Genomic DNA, 27543 nt, shown 5'->3' with positions numbered 1-27543 from the left:
CAATCCAGAACAAAAGAAAAAGAGTCTATTCTGTCTAAATGTAAGAGATACTCGTAGGCCAGTTATGTGACCTCTCTCACCCATCATAAAGAGCTAATAATATTATTTTGGGGAGTTGGTGTGATGATTAGATGTAATCCTTATATAGAGCACTCAATGCCTGACACACACAGTAAGTAACCCCAGAAGTGTCAGTATATCAGCTGATGGTTATTAACAACTACAGTGTTTTTTCTAGAATTTATGTGCATTATATAAATAGTGTAACAAACAGCTGCCAACAATTTAAATGGAAACATCGATATATAATGTAACTCCATCAATGCTTTCCCTGATTACCTGAAGAAAGGGGAAATTAATGCACAGTCACGAATGTTCTAGATGCAGCTCTACATGGCTACCAACTAACTGAGTCAATGTGTCCCTATAAAGCTCAGTTCCAACTGGCTATGGATTCACTTGTTCACCAATGCTGAAGGCCTTCCATTGTGATCATTTGAAAACTGAACTTCTAGGACATCTTTAACTATCATGGCCACACAAACAGATCACACAAAATCCTATACACACAAACAGATCACCAGACATTTTCATAAAGAACTGTTCCATTTCAAATACAATTTCTCATAAAATACTGTTTCAATAACATATTAAAAAAAACTTTTGTAGAGATATTAAAAGTCCTCTTACCACATTGCCTGCACAGATACAGGTTTGAATATGTGAACTCTGTTATCTGTCGAGACGCTGAACCCACTAAGGAGAACAGAATGAAACAAAAATCCGTTAAGTGAGAGGAGGTTATTTCAGTTGTGAGTTTTCAAGGTTGTTTCCTAGGCTAGCAACTGCTGGCTCAGTAGAAGGTATCAAGTACTTTGTGCAGAAGTTAACTGGAGTAGGACTTGACTGAAAAGTCCTTCAACAAATTGTCTGATTTTATCTACCAAGCACCATGAGTGGCCTCCCACGTTGGAGTGAGGGAATTACATACCATTTCCCAGCTGTAGCTATGGACAAACTGTTCTGCTGTATATTTCTACTTGCAAGTCTTGTGAGTTCTTAGTAAACCTGACCCCGGTATTATAAACTGGAGCAAACATCTTGGTCTCTTGGGGACAAATTCTAAAAACACCAGGAGGTGGGGGTGGGGGGTCACTGGAAAGAACTGGCACAGAAATGGATTATACTGTAGGCCGACAGCTGGCAGAGGCGGCGAGAGGTTATTTGAAACAGAACATATCATCCTCCGGGAGAGCATTGCAACAGTCCCACATGCTCAGACTAAAGAGTGAGCCAACAGACTAGCTTGTCTTTGTTTGGATTCTTACCATAGTCAGCCCAGAAGAACAGAAGTGAGAGGCTCTGGCAAGTTGTATTTTTACTCTACTTTACAAAACAGGAGTTTAAAAGGACTCGCTGAGCTGCTGATATGACAGTTCAGTTGGGTACAATGGGCCTCCCATTCAGCTGAATGAATGGGCACTAAGACGGAACCCCACCCCTTGGCTTTCTGTAGGAGAATAAAAAGGGAAAGCTCTTACCCATCACCATCCAAATGGATTAGGGTGTCACTCCAGAGAGGCAGGACTAAGCCCATGGTACAAGTGCTACTGCAAGACAAGAAATAATCCGTAAGTTACTTTCTATTACCCTAGGAAGCAGTTCTTTTTTTTAACTCTTTCACCACAAAGGATAAGTCCCTAAGTTCTAAATTCTGACAAGGCGGAGAAATTTCTAACATATTACAACGAATCCAATGTATGTGCCAGAAGCTGTTTTAAATAGGTGTTTAACAGTTAGTTAGGTACTTATATTAGTATCTGTTATATAACTAACTATATTTGTTAGTTAGATACTTATATATTTAACAAAGAAAACTTAACTGACTCAGCTTCCTGTATTGCTGTCTTGCCAATGGCTGCTATCTAAAAAGACCAGGTGATGGCTGATGTGCTACTGGCAGGGCTCAGCCCAAGATTACAGCTCCCAAGTCAACTCTAAGAATTATTTCTAATACCAAGAACTACTGCTGGTTACTGCAGATCTCTGAATGTGATTTGCTCAATTTTAATTCCGAGGTTTACATAGATTTATTAAATGCCAGAATATACTCAGTAGTCTAAAAGGGAAAAGTAATTGTTGATGGCTTAGAGAGACAAAATAGACACACTGCCATTTAAATGAATAAAACAGTGCTTGGTGGCTATGCACTGAAACAGCACTGCTGAAATACAGAGTGAACAGGACTCTCAACAACCAACAAAGGGGTAGCTCTAGGATCGTATGTTAAAATATTGTTTAAATTACACACTATTCCAGGAAGGAAATTAGTTTTAAGTTAGTGGAACAGGCTTGAATAGGAAACCATGGACTCCTAATTGAGTCTCTACCACACCACTTCTCTGGACAACTATAATTACCTTAGACTTCTGCCACTTCTTCTCCTTAAGGCTGCCATAAGCCATTTTCCCTTCAATCTAGTCTCCCAAAGGCTCCCACACTCTCTCCCTGCCAATACATCTAGAAAAGCAGCATGATATAGGAGAAAGAACACTGGATGTAGGAGATGGAACAGTGAAGGATGGTTAAGAACACAGGCTGTGGTGTGAGAGGGGCTCTGGAATCTGGATTCTGACATTAATCATATAATTAACTGTGTTGTGCTCCAGTTTCCTATCTGTAAAACTGGGATAAAAAATACCTTCTTTATTGGCCTGTTTTGAAGATTAAATTAGATAACACACCAAAAAAAAAAAAAATGTGTGCAATAGTGCCTAAACATAACAAATACCATTTATTGAGCAGTTAGTTATACTATGTCAAAAGATCTGAACCTAATCTCCTTCAATATTTCAATTCCTTTTGACATGTTATTTAACCCTTCTTAGCCTTAATTTCTTCATCTTAAAATGCAGGTAACAAAGCCTGAACCTCATAGGGTTATCATAAAAATCTAACATAAAGTGAAAAAAAATATATATATATGTTTTTAAAAAAATATGGAACACTTCATGAACTTGCATGTCATCCTTGCTCAGGGACCATGCTAAATCTTCTCTGTATCGTTCCAATATTAGTATATGTGCTGCCGAAACGAGCACTAAAGTGAAAAAAAAAATTAAAGTGAAAAATACATATGACTGTGTTGTCATGTAAAACAAATGTTGAATATGAATCTGTAGTGGGTGCTCTAATAAAACGTAGAGTGATTTTGGCAGGGCAGGGAGGGGGACATCATGATAATGCACTAAGAACAATACAGGGAACGTGGAACTTCCATCGCTGGAGTCACTGCAGGGCTAAGGGAGGCCGTCCCCTCGTTGGGCTGCATCTAATGTGCACCGCACTTGCTGGCCTGTATTGCTCACAATGCCACTAGTGATTCCAGAGTAGGAGATTCAGATCAAGATTGAACAGCTGATGCACACTGTAACCTTGGGCCTGAACTCCTGAACAGCTCTTGTGCCAGGCCCTGGAGGGAGGAAGACAGCTCTACCACTGTTTTTGTTGAATAGATGAGATGGGTGCAGAGAAAACCTGTTTTGAAAATGGCTTCTCAAGGTTGAGTGAGTTTTTAGAGTAACTTTTTTTTTTTAAGCAAATGCTTAACTAGGTCCTAGCAACAAGTATATGAAGGGTCGATAGCTTAGTGACAAATCGAGAAATTAAGTAACTAAACCAGGTACCAAAGGTTCAAAGGAGTGTGATCCATGGGCTCGTGACTGGACACCAGTTAAACTTTAGACAAGTGACAACGATATGCAGGAACCAAATATCACATTTTCTGCTTGTATTCAGGTTAGAATGTGTTTTTACATTAAGGAGTAGCTTCATCACATGACAGGAAAGAGAGGCCTGAATTAGGCACATCTAGTATTTTTATCTAGTTTATCTTGAGTCACATGAGATTTTCTCCATTAAAATATAGTTACTTCTTTTAATAGATACTCATCTCATTAAAAAATATTCATTGAGTACCTCCATGTACCAGACATTTCAAGGTATTGGTGGAATGAGGAAAAATTAAAACATCATAAAGCTCTTTTATAACTTGAAATATGTATCAAATGCAATCTGGAAACTAAAGCTATACTTTTTATTAAAAAAATTATTACATAAAATATAACACAATACTTAAAGATCTTATAAAGAGGCTAAATAAATTGGCTATAATAGATTTTGAGAATCCTTTGAATAAACATGTCATAAACATTCTGGGTTCCACTCTGGTTTAATACTGTTTTGAAACATTAACTTTTTGTATTCTCAGATACAAAAGGATACAGGCTCCTTAAACAGCAACTGAGACAGAAATGATACTAGATTTCCTGAGCAATGGTATTCTGAAGTAGGTAGCATTTTTCTTACTATCTAAGCTCATTCAAACAAAGGGTGTAGGGGAATAATTCATAATATCAAATTTACCAAACCGAATTAAAACTAGTTTCTCTAGCTTTTCTTATCACATTTTGTCTTCCATAAATGAAAATTTTCTTTTGTTGGTCAGATATGATTCAGGCAGGACTATTACCAAAGACAGATGCAATTTACTGAAGATAAATTACTGGACACTCACATTAATAAGCATTCTTTATGATTTCTGGGGATGTTCAGGACAAAGTGAAAGAGAGATAGCATTGGACACCTGACTTCTCACACTCTGGGTCAGGAGAATCTGCAGTTGTCACCTTCTCTCTCTCGGGCAAGACTCAAATGATGTGTCCACCCAGCTCCAGTTCCTGTTTTATGGGACTTCCAAAAGAGTGGTCAGGGAGAACCAAAGAAAGGAAATAAGATGGAGAGCAGCACTGTCCACCTGATCTTTCTGTGACGATGGAAATGTTCTGTCCAACACGCAAGCCACAAGCCACATACAGCTAGAGCATGTGAAATGTGGCTAGTCGTGGCAGAGGAACTGAAACTTTAGTTTTATTTAATTTTATTTAAATAGTTACGATGTGATTAGTGGCTATCATCCTAGACAGTACAGATCTAGAAAGAGAAAAACCCAAGGCAGGGGTTTTAAAATACTAATGAATGTAGGCAAGATAAGTATTCTTACAGGATGAATACTTCTTGAAAGATCTGCTGCTTAGCTAACAGAAGAGGTTAAAACCGGGCAGGAGAAAAAGCTTCCTAAATGTGGTTTTCAATCCTGTGTAATTTCAGGGTATTACAATTAAAGGCTGTGAGTGGTATACAAGGTAACGACTCTGGCCCTGTGATCCTGCTGAACCCACAAATCATTTTCAGGCTGACTGCTATGTTCAAGCCCAGGTAAACACTAGTTTGAAAATCTTTCTGGTGACAGTGTGATTTTTTTTCCCCTCCTTCCAACATCAGGACAATGAGAAGAGCTCTCAGTCTTCTTTGTTCTCTGTGGCTAAATTCTCCCAGCCTGGGTCACACCCCTAGCTACTCCACAATTGCACTCTAGTCCTGAACCAGGAAGTCCACGCTTTGAGACATCTGGCAGGATTTCCTGAGGCTTATTATCTACAGTGCAAAGATCTGCTTAGCAGCCACATTCCACAGTCTTCCTAAGATTTCTCCAGAAAAAGTGGGAAGATTAAAAAAAGAAAGCGACAAACCTTCAGGGCACAAAGGAGCCAAGTTCTGTGTGATATCTTTAATCTTAGGATGTAAAGTGCTGCTAAAGTCAAAGGTGAATATTATAAAAGGTTCTGTTTTGAGTTTTAGAAATCATCCTTCCCCCCTCCTTTCTAACTCAGAAGAAGAAAAAAGGAAGTGTGACATCTGACAGAAGCAAGGTGTAAGGCCATGGATGTAAGAGACGGGAATTAAAGTGGGCTCTCTTTAACCCCAGAACCTACTGGTACAAAATCACAAAGGATGTGTGCCCCAGAATCACCAAGTGAGTCATTATGGCTTAAAATAAAGTGGATTGCAAAGAAAAGCCATTTTTTTTTCCTCCTTGGAGATAGAACTTTAAACCATTTTCTTTATATCATTACCACCTAAAGATGAGAGGAAGAAGGTAAGGAACAGTGGTAAATCAGGGACACATAACCTAAGACATCAGTAAACAATTCTGTCTCTAAAGACTGTGTGTCTAAGATACTTTTGATGTTCTCTAGTTTTATACAATGAACATTTTAGAGGCAGAACTGCATAAGATGTTCTTGTGATAACTCAAAAGGCAACTGGAGTAGGTTGTTTAAAAAGAGGTTATCTCATCCTCCCATTTGAGGTATCATACCTGTCATTAGAGGAGAAATCCATTCCTAGGACGATGCTTTCTTCAGTGTCTTGTCTACCATTAGTTGAAACCACTACCATATAGCGTGTTCGATTCTGGTAAGTACTTTCTAGTCTTACAGCCTGGAAATTAAGAAATTTACAAGATCAATTTAAGATCATTCAACCCTTTTTATATCACCATTTAATTTTTTTTATATCACCATTTTAAAGTAAACTCAGGGAGATAGCAGAGCCATAGTTAGGAGACCTAAATTTAAATTCCAACTCATGTATTAACTATGAAGCCTTCAGTAAGTTATTTGGAAGGGATATAACAGGTATTCCACTGGGTTATAAGAATCATATGAAATAATGCATGTGAAGTACAGTGCTTGGCATATACTAAATGCTCAATAAACATTTGCTGTCAGGATAATTTATAATAGTAACAATTACCCTGGCATGTTCTATTGACCTAAGAGTGGAATGTGATCTGTGACTCACAGATCCAAGTCCCACCAACAATTATAATATGAAGCAAAGTTTAATATCGCAGAGGAGTATGCTCTATTGAACTCTTACAGATTATGCACTATAAGATTTTCTTGTTTCACATATCAGAAGTTTATATTATTTTTGTCAAAATTATGCTATTTTAAAAGGGCCTTCACAAAATTCAAATATGCACATGGTCTTAGATTACATTAAGAGCTTACTGTCAGCATGATAATGGCCTTGTTGGTTATACCTTTTTCTTAAATATCTGGAGTAAGAGGACATGATGCTCTAGTTTTACTTTAAGATCTTCCAACAGTGGGAAGCAACAAGATATTCTCCAGTAGGTGAATGGATAGATTATGGTACACCCAGATAATGGAACATTCAGTTCAGTTCAGTTACTCAGTTGTGTCCGACTCTTTGCGACCCCATGAATCGCACTGTCCATCACCAACTCCTGGAGTTTACCCAAACTCATGTCCATTGAGTTGGTGATGCCATCTAGCCATCTCATCCTCTGTCGTCCCCTTGTCCTCCTGCCCCCAATCCCTCCCAGCATCAGGGTCTTTTCCAATGAATCAACTCTTCGCATGAGGTGGCCAAAATATTGGAGTTTCAGCTTTAGCATCATTCCTTCCAAAGAACACCCACGACTGATTTGCTTTAGGATGGACTGGTTGGATCTCCTTGCAGTCCAAGGGACTCTCAAGAATCTTCTCCAACACCACGGTTCAAAAGCATCAATTCTTTGGCGTTCAGCTTTCTTCACAGTCCAACTCTCACATCCATACATGACCACTGGAAAAACCATAGCCTTGACTAGATGGATCTTTGTTGGCAAAGTAATGTCTCTGCTTTTTAATATGCTATCTAGGTTGGTCATAACTTTCCTTTCAAGGAGTAAGCATTACTCAGTGTTAAAAAGAAAGGAGCTGTCAAGCCATGAAAAGACATGGAGGAATCTTACATGCACATTACTAAGGGAAAGAAGCCAACAAGAAGAGGCTAGATATCTATTGTATGGTTCCAGCTCTATGACATTCTGGAAAAGGTAAAACTATGGAGTCAGTAAAAAGATCAGTGGTTGCCAGAGGTTAGAGGAGCACTAAGGATTTTTAGGGCAGTGAAATAACTCTGTATGATACTAAAGTGGTGGACTACACGTCACTATATATTTGTCAAAACCTAAAAAATGTACAACACCCAAGGGTGAACTCTTATGTAAACCATGGACTTTGATAATAACGATGTGTCAGTGCAGGTCCATCAAATGTAATCAGCTCTTGTGGGAGACAGTAATAATGGAGAAGGCTATGCATGAGGGGTAATAGAAGGTGTGTGCAAAGTCTCTGCACCTTCTGCTCAATTTTACTGTGAACTTAAAACTGTTCTAAAAAATAAAGTCTACTAAAAAAATTTGCTAAGAGGGTACGTCTTCTGCTAATTGTCGCCATCATCATCATTGTAAGGAGGAGGAAGAAGATGGAAGGAGGGAGGGTTGGAGGGAACTTTTATTTATTTTTGGCCACACTGCATAGCATGTGGGATCTTAGTTTCCCAACCAGGGATTGAACCCATGTCCCCTGCATTGGAAAGCAGATTCTTAACCACTGGACCACCAGGGAAGTCTCTGGAGGAAACAATCAGAGATGATGAATATGTCCATAGCATAGACTGTGGTGATGGTCTCACAGGTAAAGAAAAAAAAAAGAGCCATCAAATGACCCACTTAGTAAGGCAGAGGTGAGGCGCTCCTGGCTGTCTTTCTGCCTCCACTGTGACTCTCCAAGGAAAAGCTACCTGTGAGCACAGACACCAAAGTAGCTACATTAAGCTTGTTTCTGGTAAGAGCTCATATACCAAGAATGTAATTCCCACCATTCTGACTCCATGTAACAGGTAGAGAGCTGTACTGCTGACTTTTATGTTCCCTGAAATAACAGAACATTTTAAACCAAATTCACCTGTGAGAAGTTAAGAGGTAACTAATATTTAGACCGACAAAGATCTAGTCCCATGGGCTCAGATCGAGTGAGCATTATACACACAGAGTAATGGGCAGTAGCAGATGCATATGAGGAGGACTGGGAGGCAGCGTAGACGCTGAGATTCTAGAAACACCCCACAAAATATTAAATTAACCAAACACCTGGCGCAAGTAAACTAGAATTTCTAATAAACAAGGTCTCAGGTATTATTACATACCTAGATACTATTATATATCTAAACCTGGGCCTGTTTTGGCAAGCCCTAACTGTTCAGTTTCCTGAATATGTATGTTAGAGGCCTTCTATGCTGTCAAAGCTCTGAAGATTTCTGGAAAGGCTCACATGCAGATGGGGACAACTGAACTGTGCTTCTGGTCATTTATTTACAACTTCTACATCTATTAGTGGGGACTGACTAGCTAAGCGGAAGCCAGTACAAGTAAAAACAAACAAACAAACTCCATAAACATTACCTATTATGTAAGTTACCAGGCCAAGTTAGCAAGTTTGTGATATTCAAATAAAACATTAGTTGTGTTTCTTTTACAAGTGAGGTGTGTGTTTGTTTATCTATGTGTCTATTTAAAATATAAAGAGCGTTTCAAATGTTTGGCCCTCCCTTGTTTTGTCTAGCCATAACAGAAGATCCCAAACCTAATGGGAAAGGTCTCAGTCATCTCACTCTGATTTAGGCTTGAGTTACTAGCTTCCCTAGTGGCTCACTGGTAAAGAATCTGCCTGCCAATGCAGGAGATATGGGTTCAATCCCTGGGCTGGGACTATCTCCTGGAGAACGAAATGGGAACTCATTCCAGTATTCTTACCTGGGAAATTCTACAGACATAGAAGCCTAGTGGGCTACAGTCCATGGGGTCACAAAAGAGTTGGACGTGACTTAGCAACTAAACAACAATAACTGGCACATCACGGATTCACTCCATTTTCAGCTTCTTAGATGGAAGAATTGCACTTAGAGGTCTTGGGATTTGATCATGGCCCTCTACATGGTACCTACAGCTATTACTAAATTTTTACTAAGCAGAAACGGAGCTTTAATCAGGGAGTCAGGAAGCCATCATGTTAATTTAATACCTATGTCCTAATTAGAAGGATAAGATTAAATTTTTTTTATAATTATAATTTTTTTTGCAAAGCCTCAAGTCAACTTGAGGTCTCAAAATTCCCTGTAAGCTTCAAGATTCTAGATTAAGGAATTAAAATGTAAGAGCCACAGGATAAAGAAAAACCTAATACCCACCCTGGTTTGAGATCTATTTCACTCCTCTGTTAGAGGGAATTTAACAATATCTAATAATTGAATTCATCAAGCCAATCAGAGAAATATAATTAAAAATAGCATTTTGCAGATAATACTGTAGTATTAGAACTGGTGGCAATTCCATTATTTCCTCAGTTTCCAGAACTTCCATGGAATAGATGGCCTGAATAAGACAATGACTCGAATGCATTTGATTAACTGAAGCTCTCATTGAAAAGGATACTACTGAGGTTTACTCTAATTACCCAAATAAAATAGCATTTTGGATTTTAAAAGGTGGCAGCAATAGCAACTGAGAAAAGTACTCTAAGAAAGTCCCTTTACTGCTAAATTTGGAATCCTAATACAAGTTTCAGGAGAACTAGATCCAGCAATGCTAGGTCTGAGAAGTCATCTCAGGACACTTTTTGAGAGATAAGAACCCCACTGTTCTCAAAGCTCATCTATCAAAGAATGTTAAAACTTCCCTCATTTAAATGTTTTATCTGATTACAAGCAGTTCAAGAACTGATACAATAACTTCCCTCCTCAGCATCACCCAAGTTAGGAAATACCCCTCCTGAAGCTTACAGTGCACCTTTAATCTCTTTCCCCCAAGTCTTACACCACGCCCCTGCATGCCATGTTTACCCGGAGGGAAGCCACATATAAAGTCCCAACACCTAGACATGCAGCTCACCCAATCCGTCAGAAAGAAAGGTTTCAAAACTATGTAAATACTAATTTCTAGCCAAAAGAACAAAGCAAAGTTAATATCTAAAATTAAAATAGACTTCAGATGTGACACTAATAGACTAAAGAACACTGTCTTCAAAAGAATAGAGCTTGAAGAAGTCTCTGGATTTTATTATTTTTAAAAATCTCTATGAAATTCTTAAAAAACAAAAAAAACAACTCTAGGACTTATATCGGTGTAGTCATTAAAAGCAGGTTTATTTACTGACATGGAAAGATACCCACAGGAAAGTGTGATGAAAGCAGGTTATAAAACATTTATATTTTTAGCTTTCTATTTCAAAAAAGGAAAAAAAAAAAGGCATTATCTGACATGACACACTTTTTTTCTTCTTTCATTTCTGAGCTCAGATCAAGTGTAGAAAACTTAACAGTTATAAAGGTCAGTGATAATGCATTTTTTTATCACTGCTCAGAACTGAGCAGCCTTTCAAACCTATACTGTCCCTCCCCCAAGTCTCGTCAACCATTGACAAGTCTTCTGTGACCCACTGTCACCTTTATAAGCACACACAACCTAGAGATACGTTTTAAACTACTTGATACTTTTGCTTGTCAGCACTACGGAGATCATGCTTTAGGCAGACTGCAAGGTTTTCTGACACTCAAATGTGGCTGTTTGCACCACTGGCCCAGTTCAGGAAGAGCAGATTGCAGAGCATCAGACACATTGTTGCTGTTCAGTTGCCAAGTCCAGTTCCACTCTCTGTGACCCCATGAACTGCAGCATGCCAAGATTCCCTGTCCTTCACCATCTCCCTGAGTTTGCTCAAACTCATGTCCACTAGGTCAGTGATGCCATCCAACCATCTCATCCTCTGTCACCCCCTTCTCCTCTTGCCCTCAATCTTTCCCAGCATCAGGGTCTTTTATAGTGGATCAGCTCTTCGCATCAGGTGGCCAAAGCATTGGAGCTTCAGTGTTAGCATCAGTCCTTCCACATACTCTTACACATACACTTAAGACTAGAAGGATACTCATCCAAACAGTAAGAATGATTTTCTTGGGGTACAGTGTACAAAGTGCTTTTTTTACTCTGTTCTTTATGCATTTCTGTACTGTCTGATTAAAGACAAAACATTTTCTTTTTGGAAAAAAAATTAATGTACTATATAACAAAACCAAAAAACTCATTTTCTTAAATTCTCCTGCAAATTACTCAAAGACACCTTCTAGTAGTACCTTGCCAGAACCTCAGTTCTAGTTAAAAACATTAGCTAATGTTACTTTAAATGTTAGGAAAGTTCTTAATTTCCTAGTCTATTTTTTTTTTAATTAAATGGGTTTTTGATAATCTGTAAGAGTACTATAAAACCACTGTCTTCATTTTATCAGCTACAGTTTTCCTAAGTACTAAATTTAATGCTTAAGACTGTATTTACAATGCAGAGCTTTCCTGGAGGAAAAATTAGTTTAGTCCTATTTTCAATGCTAAAGCAAAATGTGGGATTTAGTGCCTCTATTTGTTGCTGAATTATTAAAAAAATAAAAGCAGTACTTTCAGTTGACTAGCAAACTTTTAACCTTATGCACAATCCCCAGGATGAGAGTTTCAGCATTTCAAATTTAACTCAAAACAAAGGGCTTTGCTTTGAGTCTACAACTACTTCTTTCAGTTAGAAAAGTGCTAATTTGTCCAAAGTCACACAATGTATTCACTCATTTTCTTGAAGATGACTCACTCAATAATCTGAAACATAATGACTATGTGTTTGCAACAATTCAAAACAACTGCTGTAAAATGGCTTATCACTTGAACTCTGAATTCATTCAAAGGCTTGTTACATTTTTTGAATTTATACTTTATAAATGTAAAGCAGCTGAAGCTGCATATTTTAGCAGCAAAGAAAAAAAATTAATTGCCAATTCAGCCTTCCTAACTGCTCCCTTATGCTTTCCCAAGTCTCTTGTGGTTGAAATTATTTTAACATTTAGAGGTGCAATCCCAACTCTGGAATTTTATTAATGAGAAGAAGATAAAGTGAGTGATCGATCTCAGCTTTAGCTCTACCAAAGCTCACAATTTTTGGAAACGATACACAAATTTCTATTTTTAATACATTCAAGTGACTGTTATGGATTTTAGATGGGTTGTTCTCAAAGTGTGATTCCTGGACCAGCAACATCAGCAATACTTGAAAACTTGCTAAAAACGTAAATATTACTGCCTCCCTCTCCCCAAATCAAACTCTTCAGGTGGAGTCCAGCAAACGGCAGTTTAACAAGCTCTGCAGGTGATTCTGATGTACTCTGAAGTTTGAGCATCACTGCTTCAGAACGTGTGAGTTATGGTCAGTAACTCACAAACTCGTGCTCAGCAAGTCTTGGATCATCAAATTATTTCACATCATTTCAGATTAGCTCACATCCCCGATTACATTCTAAGCTCTTTGCTGATGTCATTCTTCTTTTCTAGTCCACATAGTTCCCAGCACTGTGCTGGGACATAAAAACGACTGTTTAATGTTTGCTATCTTAGCCTTTTGAAGAAGGAAGTTATAATAATACCGCTAACTTACCAGCCTGATGTTGTCTTCTGGGCGAAGTAGTATGAACATTGCTTGGAGATGCTGTTGGAGATCACCTGGTGAAATTTACAAAACAAAGGATAATTATTCTCCATTGTAAGATTGAGAGAGAGGATTCCTTCTACCCTAATAACTTGTGTAAAAGAAAGTTCTGGTTCACTGAGGGGCTCTAATTAGACAGAGAAACTGAGCGTCTTTATATGAATGGTGGACTGCATCTCCATACATTCACTTTTCAGTTTATACTACACTAAAACGCGCTTTGTGTTGGTCCGAGCTGCACTTGAGACCAATCACAGTTTGTACTGTGACTGATGCTGATGAGAGTGATGGGCAGAGAAAGCACTGGCTGCGTTTTCAGGGCCACAGAAGGTGGAACTGAGGGAATCTTGAAACCGAGGTGTATGGTATGTAGTGTTAGAATCATCCCTAACTTAAAAAAAGCTAACCATTTTGCCATTCCTATTTTTGTAACTGTAATATTCAGCTGCAAAAATCATAATTAAAAAATTTTTTAGATTCCCCCCGGAATAATGTCAACAGTTAAAAATGATTTCCACATTAGTAGCTGATATTAAAGAGACAGTATTCATTAAATAGGCTTCCCAGATGGTGCAAAGGTAAAGAATCGCCTGCCAATGCAGGAGATGCAGGTTCGGTCCTTAGGTTGGGAAGATCCCCTGGAAGAGAAAGTGACAACTCACTCCAGTATTCTTGCCTGAAAAGTTCTATGGGCAGAGGAGCCTGGAGGGCTACAGTCCATAAGAGGTGGACATGACTGAGCAACTGAGCACGCACTTATTAAATACATCAAATCTTGGGAATTCCCTGGTGGTCCAGTGGTTAGACTCTGTGTGTTCATTGCTGAGGGCGTGGGTTCAATACTTGGTCAGGAACTAAGATCTTGCAAGCCACATGGCATGGCCAAAAAAAAAACCCCAAAACACAAAAATGCATGTGTGTGTATATAAATACAGCAAATCTCAAGGGATATAAATTCTAGTGAACATATCATTAGGTGCTTTAAAATGGCCAATCGTTATTTCAATCTTCACTAGTTTTTATACGTTCTATAAAACTAAGTTGAAATTTCTTTGTATCAAACTAGTATAGATTTCCTCATATTCCCTACTATACTAGCAAATCTGAAGCTTCGGCTGTGTGTCAGTCACTCAGTCGTGTCCGACTCTTTGCAACCCCATGAACTGCAGCCTGTTGCAGGCTCCTCCATCCATGGAATTCTCCAGGCAAGAATACTGGAGTGGGTAGCCATTCCCTTCTCCAGGCGATCTTCCCGACCCAGGGATCGAACTCGGGTCTCCTGCATTACAGACAGATTCTTTATTGTCTGAACCACCAGGGAAGCTTTGGCCAGTAAGAGATAATTAGATAATATGCTGTCATAAATGAAGACAATGAGAGAACAAAAAAACTTCATTCCTGCCCAACCCTTTTTTGAGAGTCTAAAGTGACTAACGCAGCTGCATGATCACAGATGCCAGAGTAACCTGTTCTCACACTGGTCTTGGAATCTCCATACATACTTTTCCTCTAGGTAACTTCATAGCTGTTAATTATGAGATGAAATACTGATATGTGCAAGAAGTGGAGAGAGATAGGAAGAAAAAAAAGTAGGCTGGCAAACAGTTGTCTGTCCTGTGGTACTTGCGGGATGGGATCTTAGGTTCCCTGACTAGGGATGGAACCCAGACCTTCAGCAGTGAAAACGCAGAATCCTTACCGCTAGACCACCAGGGAATTCCCCTATTTTGTTCTCTTAAAGAATAGGTTTTTTGCCTTTTCCCTCCATTTTACTGTTGGCTTCTTTACTTCTTCTATTGAAGAACCTTTCAACTTTCAAAATTAAAAAGAGTCATTGTGTTTGCCCAGGTTCATTCTGTTATACTTCAAACCCAGAGACACAATATAAGTCTCATGTGCAAGAGCCAGTGTGGGTTCATAGCAGAAATCCAAGAGAAATGGAAACATGTGTCCACACAAACACGCTATTAGTCCTCAAATGGAAAACACTCAAATGTCTATCAACTGATAGATGGATAAATGTGGTATATATCCATATACTATGATACTATTCTATCATAAAAAGATACATACTATCACATAGATGAGTCTTGAAAGGGGCCATGTCTCAAGTGAAAGGTGCCTGTTTCAAAAGATTGTTTATATGGTTCCCCTTATTTTTTTTTATGGTTCCCCTTATACGGAACACCCCTAATAGGCAAATCTAGAGAGACAGGATGCAGATTAGTGGTTGTTCAGGGATAGGAGACAGCGTGGGGGGACATAGGGAGGGACTGCTAATGGGTACTGGGTTGCTTTTTGGGGGGACGAGAATGTTCTAAAATTAGATTGTGGTGATGGCTGTGTAACTCTGTGAATACACTGAAAAAAAATCTCTGAATGTACACTTTAAATGGGTAAATTGGGTGAATAATATAGTATTTATGTCTCAATAAAGCTGTTAAAAAAAGAAAAGAATGAGAGTGGGGAGTCAAAGTGTTAGGTATAAACAGTGAAGAATGCCTACAATTACTAGCTACAATTGAGGTAAGCAGCTCAGGCTTTTTAAAAACTAAGTTTTTCTTTTGTTCTATGAAGACAAATAACCTGAGGAAAGAATTTTCAGGATGGAGAACTTCCAGAAGAGAAAAACGTTTCTGGGCAAATGATCAGTTACTAAGTCATGTCTGACTCTTGCAACCCCAGGGACTACTGTAGCCTGCCAGGCTCCTCTGTCCATGGGGTTTCCTAGGCAAGAATACTGGAGTGAGTTCTCATTTCCTCCTCCAAGGGATCTTCCCGACCCACAGATCGAACCTGCGTCTTCTGCCTCTCCTGAAATGGCAGGTGGGTCCTTTACCACTTGAGCCACCTGGGAAGCCCTTCTGGGCAAAGAGTAGCGGTAAATCCCCACTCCAACTACTACTGGCCCAAAGATCTAGCTGGCTTCTCAGAAGGTTCAACAAAGTTAGGGAGCCCTACCCCTACAAAGGGGCTTCTTCTGCAAGTGGGGCATGTAGAAGCTCAGGTTTGTCAGTGGTGAAAAGCACTGCCATGAACAAAGTGGGTGCTTCCTACTAGGAAACCGTCCTTCACAGAGACTAACAGAGGCAACACACTCAAACCATTAATATCCCTTTTCTACATTTTGTTTTCATATATTTCACTGCTGGTAGTGACGTTTTAGACTTGTTTGATTTTATAGACTTTTGGCTGTTTCTCTTTAAAATGTTAGCAGACACTCATTTATGATATTGCCTTTTGATTATAAAAAAGTACTTGGACATTTTTAATGAAGACCAGATAAAATTCTAACTGGTTCGAGAAACATGCAGAAGTACCATGAGACAGAGGAAGCCCTTGATCTGCTCTCAGTTCTGCAATCATCTTTTCAGTTACTGTGGACTTGGCCAAGGGAACTCCCAGCTCATGCGAAGGTCTGGCTCTATGAGCTGCATTTATACTCACACTGCCTCATCTGTTCTGGTCTGAATCACAAGTAAAGTCCATTCAGTTTGTGTTAAATCTGCTTTTCTTTTTGGTATAGAGAAAGCTCAGTGGACAAGGTCAAGTAGAAACCTGGGTGGCAGCTGAGTGTGGAAGTCTGACCAAAGAAAAAGACCAACCAGGGCCAGGAGCTTTAAAAGCCCCTGACCCCACTTACCATTACATGCCACAGAGCAATTTAACTAACATCTTAGTCAGACAAGCTGGATTTAAGCCAATATTTCATCTTCTTTTTACTGTAAGTGATAAATATCCACAGCAAACAGGAACACAAAGCTCAACTGGGTCTACTTCCTCTGTGCATTCAAGTTTTGGGGGGGTTTTTTTGCGTGCCTCTTTTAAAAATTTTCCATGGCTGGGGTTATGGTAGGAGGATAATACTGTCCAATGAGCTGGATTATAATTCTGAGCTGCTATGCTTTGAACTAGATGAAGCCCCAAACAAGAAGTAGGGCAGCCACTAAAATAGCTGAGATTATCTGGACTGGAGCTAAACTCAACTACTGGCTCAATGGGACCCAGGATTTCTGGTTTTCACCTTTGACCTACACACTCAAGGTTTACAGTCTTCTTTGTTCTTTTCTTACTAATTCTAATTTCCTCCACTCCTCGAGGTAATACGTCACCCAAATGGCCTATTTTGGACAATAAGCAAACACTCTGTGTAGCACTGATTGAGGTTTCTCTGTTGTCCTGAGGACAACCAACTTTTATTTCCCCCCCTCAAAATGATACAAATTAGACTTGCTATTTAGAAGAGAGGCATAAGGCTGGTTATCTTCCTAAACTATGAATATCCTATACCTGGAGACCTCTCTCTTGAGACAAACTTTCTTCAATTCTTTCTTAACCTCATCACCACAGATGCACCTAACTCTAGAGAAGTCTAAAAAGTAAAAGTAAAGTAAAGTCACTCAGTCGTGTCCGACTCTTTGGGACCCCATGGACTGTAGCCTACCAGGCTCCTCTGTCCATGGGATTTTCCAGGCAAGAGTACTGGAGTGGGTTGCCATTTCCTTCTCCAGGGGATCTTTCCAACCCAGGGATTGAACCTGGGTCTCCAGCACTGCAGACAGACGCTTTACCATCTGAGCCACCAGGGAAGCCCCTAGAGAAGTCTAACATATGGAAATATAAATGCATCTTCTACTGTTAGTGGGTATGATATTGTGATTTATAATAAGAAATATATTTCATCTCTGTCCAGTTCATGGCACAGAGTTTGTAATATTGTTGTAATTTCTCAAATGATGGGAGCCAGGAAGATGTCTTCTGTTATATTAATGACCTGACACTCTAGCAGAGTACCTCGGGATGGGGGCCGGTGGCCAGGGGAAACAACTATGTGATCAGAGGGTTGGAATTTCCTTACCTGGGGAGGGAAGAGGGGCTGAAAGTTGAATGGATTACCAATAGCCAATAATTTAATGATGTCAGTGTAGTGAAGCCAGCACAAAAACTCAAGAGGGCAGGTTTCAGAGTGCTGCTATATTGAGGAACATGTGAAGACTGGGGAGTGTGTACACTCAGAGGGTATAGAAGCCCACTGCCCCTTCCCAAATATCTTGCCTTACGCATCTCTTCCATCTGGCTGTTCTGAGTTATATCCTTTTATAATAAGCCAGCCATCCAGCAAGTAAAATGTCTCTCTGAGTTCTATGAGCTGCTCTAGCAAATTACACAATCCCAAGGAAGGGGTCACTGGAACATTCAATCTATGACAAGTTGGACTGGTGACTGGCATCTGAAATGTGGGATAGGGAGGGGCGGCCTTATACAATAGAGCCCTTAACTTGTGGAATCTGACACTACCTCCAGGTAGACAGTGTCAAAAATGAGTTGAATTGCCGGATACCCAGTTAGCGTCTGAGAACTCTTTGGAGGTGTGGGGAAAAAAGCCTCATATTGTTATTAGGTGAAGAATATTAGCAGGTTATTTCAAAATCAGAGCATTATACCCATACCTAAGTGAACATTTATTTGATGACTCCCTGCTTCTCTATGTCTTCTGAATTACATTTTCAGTCTTTTTAATGTGAACACAATCAAGACATAGACTCTGATATTTAAATATGTGATATAATAACTTTTGTTATCACAATAGTGACACTGAATTTACTTTAAGTTAGTAATATACCATATTAATTTTGTGACTCCCTAGACAGCAGACCAAAACAAATACTATCTTTGGTCAGTTGATACTGCATAGGATTTGAGGAAACATCTGAACATCTTTTAGCTGATTACCAAAACCTTACTCGAGAAATCACATTAATACGTCCTTAACGTCTTTTTTGTACCTTATTATTTTTCCAACAAAAATTTATTGAACATCTACTTCATGTATAAGGTATTCTGCTAAGTGCCAGAAAAATGGTCTATGAGCATGAAAGAAAAGTGATTACAGCATAGTACAATGCTTTCTTTCACTATTACAGAACTGCTGGAGAAATGACAATGGAGGTAATCAGTCTTCTAAGACAAAACAAAAGGCAAAGAAACCAAGAAAAGGAGTGGCATATGTGGAGCTTTACCTGCATGCTTGTTGCGTCTGTGGCTGACTCTTGGTGTGGATGAGCCATTTCCCCGGGGTAGAAAAAGGGCAGCACCTTTGACAGTTAGAAAGCTCTCGCTGATGCTACAAGGAAAAAAGTACAAATAAATAATAAGTACTTTAAGGAAGAAAAACTGAAGAGTAAGATAAAGACTGACTTTGGGATTATTTTCTCTTTCCTCTTCTAAAGTTCTAACCTCATGGGACGAAGTAAAAATAAAATCAAGAGACTCTGATAAACAACAAGGTACTACTGTATGGCCCAGGGAACTATATTCAATATCCTGTAACAAACCGCAATGGAAAAGAACATGTATACATATGTATGAATCACTTTGTTGTACACCAGAAACTAATATGACATTGTAGATCAACTCTGCTTCAATTTAAAAAAAGGAAAAAAGAGAAACTCTGGTTACTCACAGTATTGTCTACTACAGACAATTCTTCTGGAACAAAATTCACACTATTCTGCGTACATTACATAGTAGCAGTTAAGTGGGTAGGTTCTAGAAACAAGGGTAAAGGGTCTGGAACCAGACTGCCTGGGTTTGAATCCTAACTCTGCTACTTCTTACCTGAGTGAGTTTAGGGGGCCTAAGTTTCTCTATCTATAAAAGAGAGATTCATAAACGAATTGAGCTTCTTGTGAGAAGTCAGTAAGAATAAGAAGCTTCTTGGACTGGCGCCCTTAATAGATATTAGTTTAACAACTCATAGATCTATGGTTGTCAATAATGGTGTTTCAACAGTGTTTTAATCAGATGTGAAATGTGTTATAATACTTAGCTACTAACAATAGATATAAGTTTGCAAAAAAAGATTTATATTTAAAATACACACATATAGCAGTAAAGTGTTACTCAGAATTTTACTTTCATAAACTTGCATTTCCATGGCGTTAAAAAGGCACAGTGCACAGGAAGTATGTTCACCTCACAGAGTGTGCCTTGGGTAGTGATATGATCCTTCACGTGAATGATAGCTCAACAGAGACAGAGAATTACCGCTTAGAGGCTATTCAAAGCACAATTACTAGTGGATATCCACAAAAAAACCAAAATTGTATCCGCATTATTTCATATCAACAATGTTATCTACAGAATTCAAAAAGGATAGAACTTATAAACCATTAATGGTAAAGTTTAGAAACACATAATGAAGGATTCCAAGACTGTCTTTGAGTACTCCAGTCAGGGTTAGTTAATGTATTGTAAATTACACTGCTCTGCCTGTTCGACATTTCTGCTTGGAAATCTAATTGGCATTTCAAATTTATACTGCCAAAACTAATCTCTTGAATTCCCTGCCCACATCCACCCAAGTTGTTTAGGACAAACATATAACAGTTATTCTTGGCTTCTCTGTGTCTGACAATATATATCTAACCCATCAGCAAGACCTATGAGACTTGAATTTGTCCATATATCTCCATCACCACCCTGACAATGGTCCAGGGCACCACTGTTTTTCACTTAGACTGCTGTTTGAAATGTTTTCTTTTAAGGGTTTTATTACAGAAAATTTCAAATCGATTCAAAAGTACAGGTAATAATATATGAGCCCCTATGTTCTCACACACCCCAGCTCCCATGCATGGCCAGTCTTGTTTCTTCTATACCTCTGCCTCTTCGTCCTGACCCTGAAGTGAAACTAACCCCAGACATTATATCAGCAAAAAGCCTCTAAACTGGTCTGTCTGCAACTATTTCTGTACCACCACGATCCACTTACCAAAGAGCAACCAGAGTGCTTTAAAAATAAAATATATAGATATATATCATATAATATCACCTCCCTGCTTAAAACCCTCCAACAGCTTCCCTTTGTATGTATAAATAAAACCCAAAGTCCTTAGCTGGGACTTCTAGGCCCTGTGACAGCTGATAAGGAGTTACTTCCCTGGTCTTATACCATCGCCCTTTTTCTTTACTATGATCTGGATGCACTAGTTTTCCTTCTGTTTTGTACTTCAGGCCCTTCTGGGGGCCTTTGTGCTTTTTGTTTTCTACTTGGGACGCTATTCTCCTGGCCTGTCACCCTCTACGTCACAGCTCCATATCATCACCTCCCCCCATTCCAGCATACTCTATCCTGTTGTTCTCTTTTGTTTTCTTTCAGGATATTTATCATAAACTAAAATTATATGTATTCATTTATACATTTGATTGTGGTCAGCTCCCTATAATAGAATATAAACTCTATGAAGAGCAAGACTTTTATTTTGCTCAGCACTGTATCTTCAACACTGGAAACAGTGCCAAGCACGTATCAGGTACTCGATAGATATCTGATGAATAAATGAATTCATTCCAGGGTTCTCCCCCTCCTCCCCACCCACATATAGTTTTTTCTGACCCATCACTGCAACAGGAATTGTAATTTAGGACAATAAAATAGAAATTCTGTAATCTCACAGGTTAAGAAAATTATAGAATTAAAAATATGTGGCGTATTACTGGACTGTAAAATACAAATGTTTGACAAGAAACTAATTGGCACATGAAATTAAATCATCTTTATAATGTCAGTTCTTGACTTCATTTTATCTTTGAATCATGTGGTGTGAAGCTGATAAACCTCTGAGGTAACTTGCCAAACAGATTCAAATTTGTCTTCTAAAAACAAAGACTCTACAGACGCCACTTTAAAATTCTGCATGCTGGCTGGGAGGGGCTGCCTTTGTTTTGTTTTCATCTTTAAATAAAGCGTTGCGCTCTTGTGGTCTGTTGCACAAGTTTTGTCTCTTGTTACATTCGTGGTGTGCACATGTCACCCTGCTGCGGGTCACTCTGTTTCACTCACATTACGGGAACAACCTAAAACACAACGTCTAAGTGACAGGATGAGTGGGGTACACCACAGACAGGAAATGACATTCACACTTCTGCCAACACAGCAACTGTCTGCTTTACAAATGAAAATATTTTATAAAAAATAAAGGTAACCAGTCTACCTATCAGCAGGCAAGTCACAGCTGGGGGCATTTTGGTTTCCAGTACACAAAGTGGTCTCTACATCTGACACTAAAGAAGTATACTTGTTGATAGCTTATTTCAGTCATTCCTTTTGTGAGACAAAGGTACTTTCTCTTTGACAAACACACCAACTTCCTGGTTTTTAGAGCTCTGGAATACTGCTCTTAGATACATTTGTTGCATATGCTTTAAAATATATCTAAGTGCTTTTTTCAAAATGTATGCAGTGCTTTCACAAGTGGGGAGCTGGGGTGGAGGACCAGAGTCAGTGCTTAACTCAAAGCTACCTGGAAAATTCCTGATTATAAAAGAAAAACCAGGAGTCAAAGTCACGATTGGTATAAGGGAAAAGATGCCATTCTATTTGAGTCTTTTATACAAATCTCAATAAACTTTTCTGATACAACAAAACGCACAGCAGACCCAGCTGGGCTGGGAGCTGCCCTAGTAGGGGCAACGTAGGCCCCCAGAGAGTCATGGCAGATGTACTCTGGACGGTATGATCAACTGTCTTTATTCTGTGGTCTCAAATTTTGACTCCCCAGTGATCACAAAAGTGGCATAAAGGGGACAAAAGTGTTGGTCACAAGGGACCAGGAATGAAAGTGTGGCTAATTACAAAAAACCCTTCTCATCACTGAGAAAAAGTCAAAGTTCTATAAATGCTATCAAAGATGGGATGGCAGCATGGTGGCACAGAAGTGAAAAAAAAAATTCGAAACCACCAGAGCTTAGGAGGATCGATTTCAACTTGAAAATTAAATGCCTTATTTGCATATGAAGAAACTAATATGTAAATTTAATCACATGTACTTCAGTGTACGGTAAAGGCTGAGTATATCTTGCTAGGATAACAAGAGACTCATTTATGTAAATATTCATCTTTCTGAAGCAGCTGGCTGAAGATTCAATCAGCAGAGTTGGTTTCTAAAATTGAGAAGAGTAGGTGAAAACTTTTTTACGTTTTCTGAACTGACCAGTTCTCTAGAGTCTGGCCTAGGAAGAGGATTCCTCCAGTAAATTCTCTGGAGCCATCTACATATGATTACAGATGCCCAAGTTAAACACAAACCCCAGAGGACTTAACTCCTATATTAAGGAAAATACAAGATAAAGAACACGCTCTGAATCCAAAGATGGAGAGTAACTAGCTGCTTGATGAGAGAATGACAAGGATCATCTTTCTAACACAGTGACAGTGAAGTTCTCCAGTCTTTATCAGGGATACAACTGAAGAACATCTACTCGTGTCCTGCCTAAGATCACCTGCTCATCAAATGGAAAATCATCCCTTGTTTGACAGATGAACTGAGCTACTAATAGCTAACTTGAGTAGATGCCAACTGTATGCGAGGCACTGAGCTAAGCACTTCACAATATTTCATTTAACCTTCACAACAAGGTTACTTGGGTACTATTTTTTACCCTCAATTTACACATAAGAGACTGAGGGGCTCAGAAATGGTAAATTATCTGCCCAAGATCATACAGCTGGCTAGCAATCCTCTGAGCCAGGATTCAAACCAAGGTTTGATTTGAAAATTCATGCTCTGAATCAGTCTTTACTATGCTGTTCTAGTTTTATGATATAGTTTATAGAAGATGAAACGTGATGTCTTCCCTACAGAGCTTTTCAACAGAACAGATTTTAAAAGCAGATACAGAAGTGAAAGCAAAGGACAGAAATTCATTCAGATCTCAGCTCTGTGCATTCCCTTTTTGTTCCCTGACCAAGGCCATGAACAGAAAGACTTTACTGAGGGGAATGAAGAACATCTGGCTGAGAGATGAATCCAGATGGGCTGCATAGTAGAGAAAAGAACTGGGCATGATGGTAGCATTTTTAGTCTCAAAAACAGAGGAACGAATCCTCTGCTTTAAATAATTCGGGGAAGCACTCTGTGCCAATCCCTCCCAATCAAAAGCACTTTCCAAAGCATGAAATTTGTGAACTGGCAGTTTCTACTCCGGCAAAGTGTAGAGAAGGTCAACTAAGGGAAGAAAACACTTAACTGTTTTGAGATTAGAATAAATTTTTGAAGAATGTGGTGGTCAACCATGACCAGCAGGAAGGCTGGTCAAAATAAAGCAAAATAAAGCAACACACCTGCAAACTGCTACATGTGAGTCTGACAGACATTATTCTTTTTTACATGTAACACACAAGATGAAATGAATAATTTACTATGGGAAATCAAGTTTCATACAGTGGGTATAATGCTTTCACTTTAACATTAAAATGAAGAAAGTGGATTTTCATGTTTATAATGTTTCTAATGCCAAGTTCTTGAGTTTGCTTGGCATTTCTGCCTGAAGCCAAAACTCATAGGTAAATTATTGTGTAATACTGAAAGCACAAAATATAACTGCACAGGTAAGCTGTTGGCATTTATGTGAAATTCAAATACACATAATTTTCCTGAACTGTTTCATATTTTTATCTTGAAGAATACTCATTTATGAGAAAACTATCAAATACATTTCGTTCTCATAACACTCTCCCTTTCCTGATTAACTTTTCTCTGCTTATTTAGGTGTTTGATTTTCAGATTCAAGGTACTAGGGCAGCCATGTCAATCCCATTAGGTGGAAAAGAATTCATGTCCCCAGTCAATGTGACCACATCACAGAGAAGGTAACTTCATAATAAAAGTTTCAAATATCAGACCAGAGGCCAAACGACTACAGAGCTATGAATACTAGCACCTACTGAAAAAGTCTGGCTAAATTCAAAAAACAGGAAGGGAAAGTCATTGTTGCTTGATGGATGAAACATGGCTACAAAAGTCAATAGTAAACTTCCAGGTAATGAGAAAAGTTTGATTCTGTAATCCTAAAGAAACTGAAATTACAATGAGAGAAAATCCAAACCCAAACATTGTATGCACTATTCTCTGTAATTAAACGATCCCCAACCCAATCCCCAACATACAGGTGGTAAGTTCCAGTGACAATGTTGGAATGGCAATGGATACCTGGAACTTTCTCCCCACCCGGCGCATATAAACTCCCAGACACATGCCTGTGAATGCAGCAGCAGGATTTTTTTCTCCATCAGCAGATAAGCAGAGGCTGGGGTACATTAGCAAACCAATCACTGGCAAAGGGGAGAAAAGCTTATGGCTCCAGTTCTTATTCACTAACTACAACCACCAGGCTATTTTAGTCCTAGCTAGTCTTCCATTAAAACTCTGTTGCACAATGCCCAGCACAAGTACCTTCAGATACAGCTATTTACCCATCTTTCCTACTTTTCTACAACCTACGAAGAAGGAAAAAAGGTCTATTTGTTCAAGGCTGAGGAACAAATTCCATCAGGACTAATCTTCCTGGTCCTTTTCCTACAGATCATAAATTAGAGGGACCCCCCCGCCCCACCGCTACCGGATATTCCTTTATCATTTTGAATGTTCATTTACTGATAAGATCTTGTAACTATTTCATTCTTGCCTCAAACATGTGCATCTCAGAAACGTCCAGACAGAAACACAATCTAGGATCAACAATTTTACCACCGGCCATACAATTCAACCTTCCCATTTCTAGAGACGGGGGTACGTCTGGGTTGCCATTTGTGGTTTCTGGCTGACAAGCAGTAATAGAGAGCTCTCCTGCCTGTCACCCTAGTCACCTCTTGGGGAATCTCCCTCAATGTACCTAGTCATGGTGACCTTCCAACTCTGGAGCTGCAAGGGGCCTTGCAGGACGCTGGCATGTGGATTAGGCCTGGCCAGCTGGAAACTGCCTCCTGAATCTCAGGCAGGCGACCCAAGTGAGTAAGGAAAGTGGGGGATGGTCACATTCACCACGGGGAGAGTGGCAAGGTAGAGACTAGTCTGTGCCTACTCTGGCTTTTCCTTGAATGTCCTTGGCTCCTGCCTGTTTCCTAGGTTTGGTCTTCTGGCCTCCCATCCATTAGGTAAGCTCTGACACCCTTCTAAGAAAAATTTTGCTGAAGATAGTTAATATTCATTTCTGAGCTTGCAACAGAGAATCTGATACATCAACTGAAGTTCAGAGAATCCAACGGCTTGCCCAAAGTCACACAGTTGGGTAGCAGTGGAGCTCAGATGAAGGTCCAAGTCATCTGAAACCCAGGGCAGCACCGTAACCCTTTATCCTAAGTTAGAGGTTACCAAACGGAGAAGGCAATGGCACCCCACTCCAGTACTCTTGCCTGGAAAATCCCATGGACGGAGGAGCCTAGTGGGCTGCAGTCCATGGGGTCGCTAAGAGTCGAACACGACTGAGCGACTTCACTTTCATTTTTCACTTTCGTGCACTGGAGAAGGAAATGGTAACCCACTCCAGTGTTCTTGCCTGGAGAATCCCAGGGATGAGGGAGCCTGGTGGCCTGCCGTCTATGGGGTTGCACAGAGTCGGACACGACTGAAGCAACTTAGCAGCAGCAGCAGAGGTTACCAAAATAGGACACATTTGATGACTTAATCATCTGAAGCAACCAGCAGCTAAAAACACATCTGGTCAGTTTATCTAACGAGAACAAAGGCAGGATTTCACTGCAAAGCCTGGTGTGATATACTGGCTCGATTTTTCATGGTATCTTGAAGACAAAAGTTTAGGTCTTAATAGGGAAATATTTAGACATACTCCCATGATTTAGATATACTCCCATGAGGCAAACACTTTCATGTAGTTTCTTTTTCCTTTAGTATGGTTGTTGGATATCAAACATTGCTTAAAAAAAATAAATAAATAAAGGAAGACCATGAAGCCTAGGCAGGAGGGCAAACAAGTCGACATGTGAAAAGCAGTGGCTGTCTGCCTAGCTCTGGGTTCCTCTGCAGTCTTCTCCCAGACCAAAGGTGTGTCTTTCTAGATGCTGTCTGCTCACATATACACTTGACCTCCTGGATTCCAGGGATCTAAAGTGTTTAGCTGTCGGTTTGGATTTTTGAAGTACTACCAAATAATGACAGGTCAGAGTTGGAGCGCCCTCAGAGAGGGTCCAGGTCATGGCTCCAGCTGGTAGTAGGTGGGCCTAATTTAGCACATTTTATAAAACCAGCACACACATAAAATCATTTTAATCTCTGGGTACGTGAAGAAGAGCAGGCACTCTCTCCAGCTCCTCCAGGCAGCCACTGCTCCTGGACTCATAGTGAGCATTCCCGCCCCCAAACACTTCTGAGTGTGAGCTAAGATTCAGAGACCAGGACTCATGACATTGCTGCCGCCTTCCAATCTCCGTCCCTTTGCAGCCACTCTAGCAAGTCTCAGCCTCATCTGCAGC

The 27543-nt window shown here is 39.5% G+C and overlaps 1 protein-coding gene and 3 non-coding genes across 11 annotated transcripts in view; all 4 read right to left on the bottom strand.

The window, feature by feature from the left end:
• The window catches only part of SSH2 (slingshot protein phosphatase 2), a 246720-nt gene that overhangs the window by 41638 nt on the left and 177539 nt on the right, over window positions 1-27543 (bottom strand). For 5 of the 8 annotated variants that reach the window (XM_086359934.1, XM_086359930.1, XM_086359932.1 and 2 more), the window contains 5 exons: window positions 19292-19395; window positions 13221-13285; window positions 6221-6342; window positions 1542-1610; window positions 691-756 (listed from right to left, as the gene is read on the bottom strand). In XM_086359934.1, coding sequence (XP_086216060.1) covers window positions 691-756; window positions 1542-1610; window positions 6221-6342; window positions 13221-13285; window positions 19292-19395 — 426 coding nt within the window. The remainder of the gene's footprint in view (window positions 1-690; window positions 757-1541; window positions 1611-6220; window positions 6343-13220; window positions 13286-19291; window positions 19396-27543) is intronic. The other 3 variants (XM_086359931.1, XM_086359935.1, XM_086359933.1) reach the window with 1 other exon arrangement.
• Window positions 2994-3101, bottom strand: LOC147352410 (U6 spliceosomal RNA). The gene has a single exon (XR_015148521.1). It is a non-coding gene; the product is annotated as a U6 spliceosomal RNA (small nuclear RNA).
• Window positions 11044-11115, bottom strand: LOC147352409 (small nucleolar RNA U2-30). The gene has a single exon (XR_015148504.1). It is a non-coding gene; the product is annotated as a small nucleolar RNA U2-30 (small nucleolar RNA).
• On the bottom strand, window positions 11255-11334 carry LOC147352408 (small nucleolar RNA U2-19). The gene has a single exon (XR_015148499.1). It is a non-coding gene; the product is annotated as a small nucleolar RNA U2-19 (small nucleolar RNA).

The sequence above is a fragment of the Bos grunniens genome, chromosome 19 (genome assembly GCF_055505025.1).
Source record: "Bos grunniens cultivar Pamir isolate PY7600 chromosome 19, Bosgru_T2T1.0, whole genome shotgun sequence".
NCBI classification, from domain to species: domain Eukaryota; kingdom Metazoa; phylum Chordata; class Mammalia; order Artiodactyla; family Bovidae; genus Bos; species Bos grunniens.
Note: the sequence above shows the minus strand (reverse complement) of the source record. Positions and strands in the feature narration are given on the sequence as shown.